The sequence below is a fragment of the Danio rerio genome, chromosome 1, assembly GCF_052040795.2.
Source record: "Danio rerio strain M-AB ecotype USA chromosome 1, GRCz13ab, whole genome shotgun sequence".
In the NCBI taxonomy this organism is placed as follows: Eukaryota; Metazoa; Chordata; class Actinopteri; order Cypriniformes; family Danionidae; genus Danio; species Danio rerio.
Window position 1 is genome coordinate 26,890,520 of NC_141021.1, and position 12,671 is coordinate 26,903,190.

The 12,671-nt window shown below is 34.1% G+C and overlaps 1 protein-coding gene across 1 annotated transcript; it reads right to left on the minus strand.

The window, feature by feature from the left end:
• Window positions 1–740: 740 nt before the first annotated feature.
• Window positions 741–6,409, minus strand: LOC147846841 (uncharacterized). Its single transcript, XM_087236529.1, has 2 exons — window positions 1,253–6,409; window positions 741–1,149 (listed from the first exon to the last, which is right to left on the minus strand). The coding sequence occupies exon 1, from the start codon at window positions 1,868–1,870 to the stop codon at window positions 1,334–1,336; it is 537 nt and encodes a 178-aa protein (XP_087092655.1). The 5' UTR covers window positions 1,871–6,409; the 3' UTR covers window positions 741–1,149; window positions 1,253–1,333.
• Between the last annotated feature and the right edge of the window lie 6,262 nt (window positions 6,410–12,671).

Consider the following 12,671-nt stretch of genomic DNA (forward strand, 5'->3'; position numbering starts at 1 on the left):
GTAATAAGACAAGTGATTGTATATTGATGGTTTGTTCTGTTGACTATCGAAAAAATATAGCTTAAAGGGGCTAATAAACTTGACCTTAAAATGTTTTTTGTTTTTTATTAAAAACTGCTTTTATTCTAGTCGAAATAAAACAAATAAGACTTTCTCCAGAAGAAAAAATATATATAATATCAGACTTATTGTGAAAAAATTACTTGCTCTGTTAAACATAATTTGGGAAATATTTTTTAAAATAAATTCCACTTTTTGCTCAAAGAAAAACAAAAACATGCAGAAGAAAGCTGGCAGCCAAATCTGCAAGGTTTGTAAAACTGAATTATGAATTTTAATTTTAGTGAACTAAATGAACATTTATAATCAAATGACAACCCTAAATAATATAATATAATATAATATAATATAATATAATATAATATAATATAATATAATATAATATAATATAATATAATATAATATAAAATAATATAATATAATTTAATATAATATAATATAATATATATAATATAATATAATATAATATAATATAATATAATATAATATAATATAATATAAAATAATATAATATAATATAATATAATATAATATAATATAAAATAATATAATATATTATAATATAATATAATATAATATAATATAATATAATATAATATAATATAATATAATATAATATACTAAAACCCTCGACTTTGTATAGAAATGTATAGAAGAGTGCTGAAAAAAATACAACACTGTTGTTCACCTTAACTTTTTTATTTATTAAATTTATTTCTACCTATTTATTTTATTTTGTCTTGTACAGTTGATTGTTCCACTTCCACCTGTGTCTTCTTAATTCTGATGTTGTTGGCATTGTCTTCAGTGTATGATCTTCTGCGGTCCAGAATCTGCCGGTTTGTCTTAGTCGGGCATCTCAGCTGAGACCTGTCCACTATGGGTGACCCTGCCGGTATCTGTGAAGTACCAGTGGTGAAGCTCTCAGCATCACTGATGCACACAAGCCCTCACAGCACGTCAAGCTGCAAACCGTGTGAGGGACCCTAACCTAACCTACCAGACGCCGCGAATCACTAAACGCATCGAAACACCCAGAGGAGTCCAGCGACCGACCAGCGACATGAGAACAACCGCTCAGAAAACCACCTGATGACCACACCGCAAAGCATTAAAAACCATGAGCAAACCAACTGACAATCACCAAACACATCCTATTGATGAAACAAGAGTGTGTGAAAAGGAAACTTACTTGTAAACTTGCTCTAGAACTATATACAGTATTTACAGTATATACAAATGCAGCATGTGGTGTGATTCTGCATGTGAGGACTCAGTGTCTGGGCCTCTTTCTTCTGGGCTCCACAGGCAGCGGCTCTTCACTGATGTCTACCTGGATTCGAGGAGCGATGCTGGAACCAGACCTGCTCTCAGTGATGATTACTCGTCCATCGGCCTGCACTGTCTCCTCCACTACAGGACACCCGAGTGTTTCCCACAGCCGCTGCTTGATATCCAGGCCCAGCTGCAGGCTGTATGGACGGCGGTGACCACAGCGGTTCTTGGTCATGGGCTCCACCACAGAGCGGTAGATGTCCTGATAGACTTCAACGCTGCAGCCATGGATGGAGAGAGGCTCTGCCTGCTGACCTGCATCCACTGAAGACACTGTGACTGCTGGACGGAGGTCAGGAAGGACAGCCGTGTTCTTCAGGTGTCGCTCCTCCAAACCTGAAACAGAGACACAGCTGTAAGTGTGGTCTAACCTGACCACAGCTGCAGGATCCAGAACAGAAGAGACGCCCTCCACCCAGAAGTCTTTCAGGCGTGCAGGAAGAGCTCTGGTTCTTCTGAGGCGACGCTGCTCCATGAAGATCAACTTAAATCAGACAAACTGATGAAACTTGTCAACTTGGAGAGTTAAAAGAGCTTCAAGCAGAGGATTCAAGACTTTCAGACAGTTGTGTGGATTTAAAGTGTAAACTCAGGTTGCCGTGGTGACAGAATATTGAACTGGTTTAAATGTAAACAGCTCTTGATCAGCAGTAAGTCAATCAGAGCAGGAGAAGAGTTCTTCTCCATTACTTCTCTAGTACCAGTGTTGTATTTTTTACAGCAAATATACATACATGTGGTGTAAGCTCAACAAAATTAGTGATACAGAAACATAAAGAAGCATTTTGATTTAAATATGACTCAAATTAATTAGGCTCAGTAGATATTTATTATGATTCATTATTTTAAATCCAATATCAACTAAAGATCTCTTGGAAAAGCTTTTTAAAATGTCCACATGCAATGAGATATATGCACACAAACCTTTAATTTCTCTTTCATTTAATTTTTTAATTAATTTGAAAATAACCCATAGAAAAAGTCAGTAAGAGCAAGCGGAATCCTCTGTCGGCTGTGGCTTCAGTGTGACTTCAGCTAATCAGTTTTGGCCAGTGCAAACAAGTTTTCATGAGTTTAACAACCAGCAAGAAAACACACAATCTGACGTAAGTGAAGTCATCTCTCACTACTGTATTGTTTTTAAATGGAGGAAAGATTTTACAAGTAACTTTTTATTCTAAATCTTGGACGTTATTCTTGAAACAAAAAATGAGCAATAATAAGGTGTAAAGCACCAAAAGCGGCTCATATTAAAATGAATTTGAATAGTAATTTGGCTATTATTGTTTATTCTAAATATTTAACTAATATCTTTTGGAACATTATAATGTGTGGTTTTGATGGCCATCCCACAAGCTAATCCAGCTAAAAATAGTGCTAAAAATTGCACTTAAATGCAATATTTAAATTTCACCATTAAATAGAAAATGATGCGAATAACTGCAAATAAGTCAATTTTTGAGAAAAAGAATCACCCCTTTCACCAGGCTGGCTTCAGGCCTGGATCATCACTACCTGGCTGAGATACAATATTAAGTAGGTATCAGACCAAACAAGAAGCACTGCATTTAATTCCATTTTTCTGCACCGTCTTTAAAATATGGAAATTAATTTGACACCAGTATTTTCAATGAAACTTTTGCGCTAGCCTGCTGCTAATGACGCTGCTTGCGTCTTTTTTCACACTTTAACAACCAATTGCATGCTTAAACCTTTTTAACTGATTATATTTGAATTACATCACAACATCCATGCTGTAAAAGGAACCATATCAGATTGAAAATAGTCACATTAAGGCAAGCTTTTACCGAGAGTTCATCATTGGCTGAAAAACATTATCTGTCCATATACTGTATAGCTCATTGAAGTCAAAATGATCAGCCCTCCTAGGTTTTTTTTTTTTCTCCAATATTTTGCAGGTCAGAGGTTGCCAAACTAGAACTTTACAACGCAGCAACATGCAAAACTTGTCGCACAAGCCTGCTTTTCCTGTCTTCTGCTTTCGCATGCGTATGCATGGAAATCTATGGGGCTAAAAGTGCAGTGTGACCATGACTTTAGGCCCACAGCTATTTTTAGTTTATATGCTACGCCACGTTATCATTATTAGAAAACATCAGGTTAATTATATTTGTCATACAGATGCTATTTATTACAGGGTGTCCGCGGGGTCTTGAAAAGTATTAAAAGTTGATAAATCAGTTATGAGAAAATTAAGGCCCTTAAAAGGTATTAAAAAAATAATTGAGTTTTTACAAAGTCTTAAATTTTGTTCAAGCGATGTCCAAAGCGTTCGACTCCAAAAAAGCATACATACGTTTATGTTTCTCCTAATATTAACAATGGCATGCTCAATTCATGCGTTTGGTTTGGGCTGGGGTGCATCTGGCCAAGCTCCTCCTCTGCAGCAGGACATATTGTATATAAAGAGTTTATTTGCAAAAACAGAGAACACCTTTTTTTTTTTTTTTTTTTTTTTTAAGAGAAGTGCATTAAAGAGAACACTTGCAAAAACTAGCATGATGTATGGAAATGACAAAAACTGTGGATTTTAGTAGTTTTCAGAAATTATGTTTTTATATTAAGTATTAAAGATTTGTTTAAAGATAATTATGTGAACAAAAAAAAAAAATAACCTCTTCGTTAAAATATAAGACGTTAAGAGATGGTGTCCATTTCACTGGCCACACAATGGATGAAAACAATGAAGAGATATAGTAGTATGTTCCAACTCATTATCTGCATTAGATGGTTTTTACAGTGATTAAAGAGATCATCTTTAAGACAGGACTTTCTATATGAAATTTGTACAAAATTTATACTGAATTGAAAGAGAAACAATGTTTATGAATGCCTACTCATGTACAGGAGTAGAGGTGAATGAGTTGGCAGAGAAGCTGACTTAAAACTTGCTCAGAGAAAGGCTGTTGTTATTTCACAAATCAGTTTAATGGTGAAGGGATTGATCGAACAGGTCTATTGATCGAAGGTTTGTGAAGAAATGTCACACTTCCTTGTAAAAGTATTTTGTATAATTTTCTAAATGTAGTTTATTTTAATACATTTGTGGCTCCTGTTTTCTTTAGTTTATTTTACATACATGTAAAAGTGAGGTATTTGGTATTTTATTTTAAAATACATTTCAGTGCACAGTATTATTGCCCATCCCTGGCGATTCTTCATCATGAGCTCAGCTGCAGAGTGACAGATGTCCAGATAGACCTCAACACTGCATTTCATGAAATATCAACTAAACAGCTCTCGTGAAAAGACATTTTAACATGTTCATATATATAAAGCATTATGACGTATATGTCTATTTTGGTTGTTTAAATTTACCTACAGTGTGATCAAGTTGTTATACACTGTAATAGTGGCTGTTTTAGCATATGAGCAATTCCATAAATAAATTCCATTCATTTATTCATCCATTCATTCATTTTCTTTTCAGCTTAGTCCCTTTATTGATCTGGGGTCGCCACAGCAGAATGAACCGCCAGCTTATACAGCATATTTTTTTATGCAGCGAATGCCCTTCCAGCTGAAACCCATCACTGGTAAAACATTCGTACACACGCTCACACACACACACACCTACATTATGGTCAATTTTAGCATACTCAATTCACCTATATCACATGTCTTTGGACTGTGGGGGACACCAGAGCACCTGGAGGAAACCCACGCAAAAACGGGGAGAACATGCACACTCCACACAGAAATGCCAACTGACCCAGCCGAGGCTCAACCCAGCGACTTTCTTGCTGTGAGGCAAAAGTGCAACCCACTTCGCCAAATGTGAACCTCGCCATGAAAAAAGGTTTTCACCAAAAACCCTTTCTAAGTTTGTTTGAGCAGGCTTGTATTTTACAGTACAGAAATACTCAAAAATGTATCTGTCAAGGTTTTTTCAAAAATTATATTTGTTTTACAAAAGTCACACAAATGGAAATTTCACATCTGTCACATCCATAACAGAGCGTTTTCCTCATAAATGCAAAAAATGTCAAATAAAATATATTAAAATCAATCATTTTAGTTCTATAGTGAATCTGGTAATTCACAGAATCTCTAGAAGCTATGTTGAATACTGTAAACTTGCAAACCTTTTTGGGTTTTGATTTGAAATATGAAAAATTGTGATTGATTTTTTGAATTGTAATTGTGATTAATTGATTGTTTTTTTCTGATCTCATAACTCTGTGGTTAGTAATTTAATAAAAATAAAAAAGATGTTTCAATATAATGTTAACATATACTTTCTCTGTGAATTTATCTTTTGAGATTTTACTGCAAATGTCACATCCATTATGCTGGAATTGCTCATATTTCTGTGCAAAGCAGATTTCGCCGTCTATTTCGTGACTTCAGGTCAAATGCTCTGTTTTAGTTCACTCCATATCATTTCAGTAAGGTTAAAGTTAGATTAAGATTTGTAAAACACAAGTTATTTATTTATTTATTTATTTTGCTCCGGTGTGTTAGATTTCCAATCATAAATTCTTATGATTTTACTTTACATAATGTTCAATTGTTGAAACATTACTCACAGAATAATTCTGAGTGTCTGGAATTTTAAAGCCATTGTTTTTTAATATGCTACCTAACTACCTACCTACCAACCTATATAACTATCTATAGTCATCTTCTTATTAGCTTCCCTGATATTTTTCCCCAATTTCTATTTAACAGAGAGATTTTTTAACACATTTCTAAACATAATAGTTTTAATAACTCATTTCTAATAACTGATTTATTTTATCTTTGCCATGATGACAGTAAATAATATTTGACTAGACATATTTCAATATACTTCTCTACAGCTTAAAGTGACATTTAAAGACTTAACTAGGCTTATTAAGTTAACTAGGCAGGTTAGGGTAATAAGACAAGTGATTGTATATTGATGGTTTGTTCTGTCGACTATCGAAAAAATATAGCTTAAAGGGGCTAATAAACTTGACCTTAAAATGTTTTTTGTTTTTTATTAAAAACTGCTTTTATTCTAGTCGAAATAAAACAAATAAGACTTTCTTCAGAAGAAAAAATATATATAATATCAGACTTATTGTGAAAAAATTACTTGCTCTGTTAAACATAATTTGGGAAATATTTTTTAAAATAAATTCTACTTTTTGCTCAAAGAAAAACAAAAACATGCAGAAGAAAGCTGGAAGCCAAATCTGCAAGGTCTGTAAAACTAAATTATGAATTTTGATTTTAGTGAACTAAATGAACATTTATAATCAACTGACAACCCTAAATAATATAATATAATATAATATAATATAATATAATATAATATAATATAATATAATATAATATAATATAATATAATATAATATAATATAATATAATATAATATAATATAATATAAAATAATATAATACATAATAATATAATATAAAATAATATAATATAATATAATATAATATAATATAATTCAACATAATATAATATAATATAATATAAAATAATATAATATAATATAATATAATATAATATAATATAATATAAAATAATATAATATAATATAATATAATATAATATAATATAATATAATATAATATACTAAAACCCTCGACTTTCATTGTGAAAATGTATAGAAGAGTGCTGAAAAAAAATACAACACTGTTGTTCACCTTAACTTTTTTATTTATTAAATTTATTTCTACCTATTTATTTTATTTTGTCTTGTACAGTCGATTGTTCCACTTCCACCTGTGTCTTCTTAATTCTGATGTTGTTGGCATTGTCTTCAGTGTATGATCTTCTGCGGTCCAGAATCTGCCGGTTTGTCTTAGTCGGGCATCTCAGCTGAGACCTGTCCACTATGGGTGACCCTGCCGGTATCTGTGAAGTACCAGTGGTGAAGCTCTCAGCATCACTGATGCACACAAGCCCTCACAGCACGTCAAGCTGCAAACCGTGTGAGGGACCCTAACCTAACCTACCAGACGCCGCGAATCACTAAACGCATCGAAACACCCAGAGGAGTCCAGCGACCGACCAGCGACATGAGAACAACCGCTCAGAAAACCACCTGATGACCACACCGCAAAGCATTAAAAACCATGAGCAAACCAACTGACAATCACCAAACACATCCTATTGATGAAACAAGAGTGTGTGAAAAGGAAACTTACTTGTAAACTTGCTCTAGAACTATTTACAGTATTTACAGTATATACAAATGCAGCATGTGGTGTGATTCTGCATGTGAGGACTCAGTGTCTGGGCCTCTTTCTTCTGGGCTCCACAGGCAGCGGCTCTTCACTGATGTCTACCTGGATTCGAGGAGCGATGCTGGAACCAGACCTGCTCTCAGTGATGATTACTCGTCCATCGGCCTGCACTGTCTCCTCCACTACAGGACACCCGAGTGTTTCCCACAGCCGCTGCTTGATATCCAGGCCCAGCTGCAGGCTGTATGGACGGCGGTGACCACAGCGGTTCTTGGTCATGGGCTCCACCACAGAGCGGTAGATGTCCTGATAGACTTCAACGCTGCAGCCATGGATGGAGAGAGGCTCTGCCTGCTGACCTGCATCCACTGAAGACACTGTGACTGCTGGACGGAGGTCAGGAAGGACAGCCGTGTTCTTCAGGTGTCGCTCCTCCAAACCTGAAACAGAGACACAGCTGTAAGTGTGGTCTAACCTGACCACAGCTGCAGGATCCAGAACAGAAGAGACGCCCTCCACCCAGAAGTCTTTCAGGCGTGCAGGAAGAGCTCTGGTTCTTCTGAGGCGACGCTGCTCCATGAAGATCAACTTAAATCAGACAAACTGATGAAACTTGTCAACTTGGAGAGTTAAAAGAGCTTCAAGCAGAGGATTCAAGACTTTCAGACAGTTGTGTGGATTTAAAGTGTAAACTCAGGTTGCCGTGGTGACAGAATATTGAACTGGTTTAAATGTAAACAGCTCTTGATCAGCAGTAAGTCAATCAGAGCAGGAGAAGAGTTCTTCTCCATTACTTCTCTAGTACCAGTGTTGTATTTTTTACAGCAAATATACATACATGTGGTGTAAGCTCAACAAAATTAGTGATACAGAAACATAAAGAAGCATTTTGATTTAAATATGACTCAAATTAATTAGGCTCAGTAGATATTTATTATGATTCATTATTTTAAATCCAATATCAACTAAAGATCTCTTGGAAAAGCTTTTTAAAATGTCCACATGCAATGAGATATATGCACACAAACCTTTAATTTCTCTTTCATTTAATTTTTTAATTAATTTGAAAATAACCCATAGAAAAAGTCAGTAAGAGCAAGCGGAATCCTCTGTCGGCTGTGGCTTCAGTGTGACTTCAGCTAATCAGTTTTGGCCAGTGCAAACAAGTTTTCATGAGTTTAACAACCAGCAAGAAAACACACAATCTGACGTAAGTGAAGTCATCTCTCACTACTGTATTGTTTTTAAATGGAGGAAAGATTTTACAAGTAACTTTTTATTCTAAATCTTGGACGTTATTCTTGAAACAAAAAATGAGCAATAATAAGGTGTAAAGCACCAAAAGCGGCTCATATTAAAATGAATTTGAATAGTAATTTGGCTATTATTGTTTATTCTAAATATTTAACTAATATCTTTTGGAACATTATAATGTGTGGTTTTGATGGCCATCCCACAAGCTAATCCAGCTAAAAATAGTGCTAAAAATTGCACTTAAATGCAATATTTAAATTTCACCATTAAATAGAAAATGATGCGAATAACTGCAAATAAGTCAATTTTTGAGAAAAAGAATCACCCCTTTCACCAGGCTGGCTTCAGGCCTGGATCATCACTACCTGGCTGAGATACAATATTAAGTAGGTATCAGACCAAACAAGAAGCACTGCATTTAATTCCATTTTTCTGCACCGTCTTTAAAATATGGAAATTAATTTGACACCAGTATTTTCAATGAAACTTTTGCGCTAGCCTGCTGCTAATGACGCTGCTTGCGTCTTTTTTCACACTTTAACAACCAATTGCATGCTTAAACCTTTTTAACTGATTATATTTGAATTACATCACAACATCCATGCTGTAAAAGGAACCATATCAGATTGAAAATAGTCACATTAAGGCAAGCTTTTACCGAGAGTTCATCATTGGCTGAAAAACATTATCTGTCCATATACTGTATAGCTCATTGAAGTCAAAATGATCAGCCCTCCTAGGTTTTTTTTTTTTCTCCAATATTTTGCAGGTCAGAGGTTGCCAAACTAGAACTTTACAACGCAGCAACATGCAAAACTTGTCGCACAAGCCTGCTTTTCCTGTCTTCTGCTTTCGCATGCGTATGCATGGAAATCTATGGGGCTAAAAGTGCAGTGTGACCATGACTTTAGGCCCACAGCTATTTTTAGTTTATATGCTACGCCACGTTATCATTATTAGAAAACATCAGGTTAATTATATTTGTCATACAGATGCTATTTATTACAGGGTGTCCGCGGGGTCTTGAAAAGTATTAAAAGTTGATAAATCAGTTATGAGAAAATTAAGGCCCTTAAAAGGTATTAAAAAAATAATTGAGTTTTTACAAAGTCTTAAATTTTGTTCAAGCGATGTCCAAAGCGTTCGACTCCAAAAAAGCATACATACGTTTATGTTTCTCCTAATATTAACAATGGCATGCTCAATTCATGCGTTTGGTTTGGGCTGGGGTGCATCTGGCCAAGCTCCTCCTCTGCAGCAGGACATATTGTATATAAAGAGTTTATTTGCAAAAACAGAGAACACCTTTTTTTTTTTTTTTTTTTTTTAAGAGAAGTGCATTAAAGAGAACACTTGCAAAAACTAGCATGATGTATGGAAATGACAAAAACTGTGGATTTTAGTAGTTTTCAGAAATTATGTTTTTATATTAAGTATTAAAGATTTGTTTAAAGATAATTATGTGAACAAAAAAAAATAACCTCTTCGTTAAAATATAAGACGTTAAGAGATGGTGTCCATTTCACTGGCCACACAATGGATGAAAACAATGAAGAGATATAGTAGTATGTTCCAACTCATTATCTGCATTAGATGGTTTTTACAGTGATTAAAGAGATCATCTTTAAGACAGGACTTTCTATATGAAATTTGTACAAAATTTATACTGAATTGAAAGAGAAACAATGTTTATGAATGCCTACTCATGTACAGGAGTAGAGGTGAATGAGTTGGCAGAGAAGCTGACTTAAAACTTGCTCAGAGAAAGGCTGTTGTTATTTCACAAATCAGTTTAATGGTGAAGGGATTGATCGAACAGGTCTATTGATCGAAGGTTTGTGAAGAAATGTCACACTTCCTTGTAAAAGTATTTTGTATAATTTTCTAAATGTAGTTTATTTTAATACATTTGTGGCTCCTGTTTTCTTTAGTTTATTTTACATACATGTAAAAGTGAGGTATTTGGTATTTTATTTTAAAATACATTTCAGTGCACAGTATTATTGCCCATCCCTGGCGATTCTTCATCATGAGCTCAGCTGCAGAGTGACAGATGTCCAGATAGACCTCAACACTGCATTTCATGAAATATCAACTAAACAGCTCTCGTGAAAAGACATTTTAACATGTTCATATATATAAAGCATTATGACGTATATGTCTATTTTGGTTGTTTAAATTTACCTACAGTGTGATCAAGTTGTTATACACTGTAATAGTGGCTGTTTTAGCATATGAGCAATTCCATAAATAAATTCCATTCATTTATTCATCCATTCATTCATTTTCTTTTCAGCTTAGTCCCTTTATTGATCTGGGGTCGCCACAGCAGAATGAACCGCCAGCTTATACAGCATATTTTTTTATGCAGCGAATGCCCTTCCAGCTGAAACCCATCACTGGTAAAACATTCGTACACACGCTCACACACACACACACCTACATTATGGTCAATTTTAGCATACTCAATTCACCTATATCACATGTCTTTGGACTGTGGGGGACACCAGAGCACCTGGAGGAAACCCACGCAAAAACGGGGAGAACATGCACACTCCACACAGAAATGCCAACTGACCCAGCCGAGGCTCAACCCAGCGACTTTCTTGCTGTGAGACAAAAGTGCTATCCACTTCGCCAAATGTGAACCTCGCCATGAAAAAAGGTTTTCACCAAAAACCCTTTCTAAGTTTGTTTGAGCAGGCTTGTATTTTACAGTACAGAAATACTCAAAAATGTATCTGTCAAGGTTTTTTCAAAAATTATATTTGTTTTACAAAAGTCACACAAATGGAAATTTCACATCTGTCACATCCATAACAGAGCGTTTTCCTCATAAATGCAAAAAATGTCAAATAAAATATATTAAAATCAATCATTTTAGTTCTATAGTGAATCTGGTAATTCACAGAATCTCTAGAAGCTATGTTGAATACTGTAAACTTGCAAACCTTTTTGGGTTTTGATTTGAAATATGAAAAATTGTGATTGATTTTTTGAATTGTAATTGTGATTAATTGATTGTTTTTTTCTGATCTCATAACTCTGTGGTTAGTAATTTAATAAAAATAAAAAAGATGTTTCAATATAATGTTAACATATACTTTCTCTGTGAATTTATCTTTTGAGATTTTACTGCAAATGTCACATCCATTATGCTGGAATTGCTCATATTTCTGTGCAAAGCAGATTTCGCCGTCTATTTCGTGACTTCAGGTCAAATGCTCTGTTTTAGTTCACTCCACATCATTTCAATAAGGTTAAAGTTAGATTAAGATTTGTAAAACACAAGTTATTTATTTATTTATTTATTTTGCTCCGGTGTGTTAGATTTCCAATCATAAATTCTTATGATTTTACTTTACATAATGTTCAATTGTTGAAACATTACTCACAGAATAATTCTGAGTGTCTGGAATTTTAAAGCCATTGTTTTTTAATATGCTACCTAACTACCTACCTACCAACCTATATAACTATCTATAGTCATCTTCTTATTAGCTTCCCTGATATTTTTCCCCAATTTCTATTTAACAGAGAGATTTTTTAACACATTTCTAAACATAATAGTTTTAATAACTCATTTCTAATAACTTATTTATTTTATCTTTGCCATGATGACAGTAAATAATATTTGACTAGACATATTTCAATATACTTCTCTACAGCTTAAAGTGACATTTAAAGACTTAACTAGGCTTATTAAGTTAACTAGGCAGGTTAGGGTAATAAGACAAGTGATTGTATATTGATGGTTTGTTCTGTCGACTATCGAAAAAATATAGCTTAAAGGGGCTAATAAACTTGACCTTAAAATGTTTTTTGTTTTTTATTAAA

What these genes read in the sequence shown, in the direction of transcription:
- LOC147846841 (XM_087236529.1), bottom strand. Translation starts at nt 1,870, where the DNA reads ATGGAGCAGCGTCGCCTCAGAAGAACCAGAGCTCTTCCTGCACGCCTG.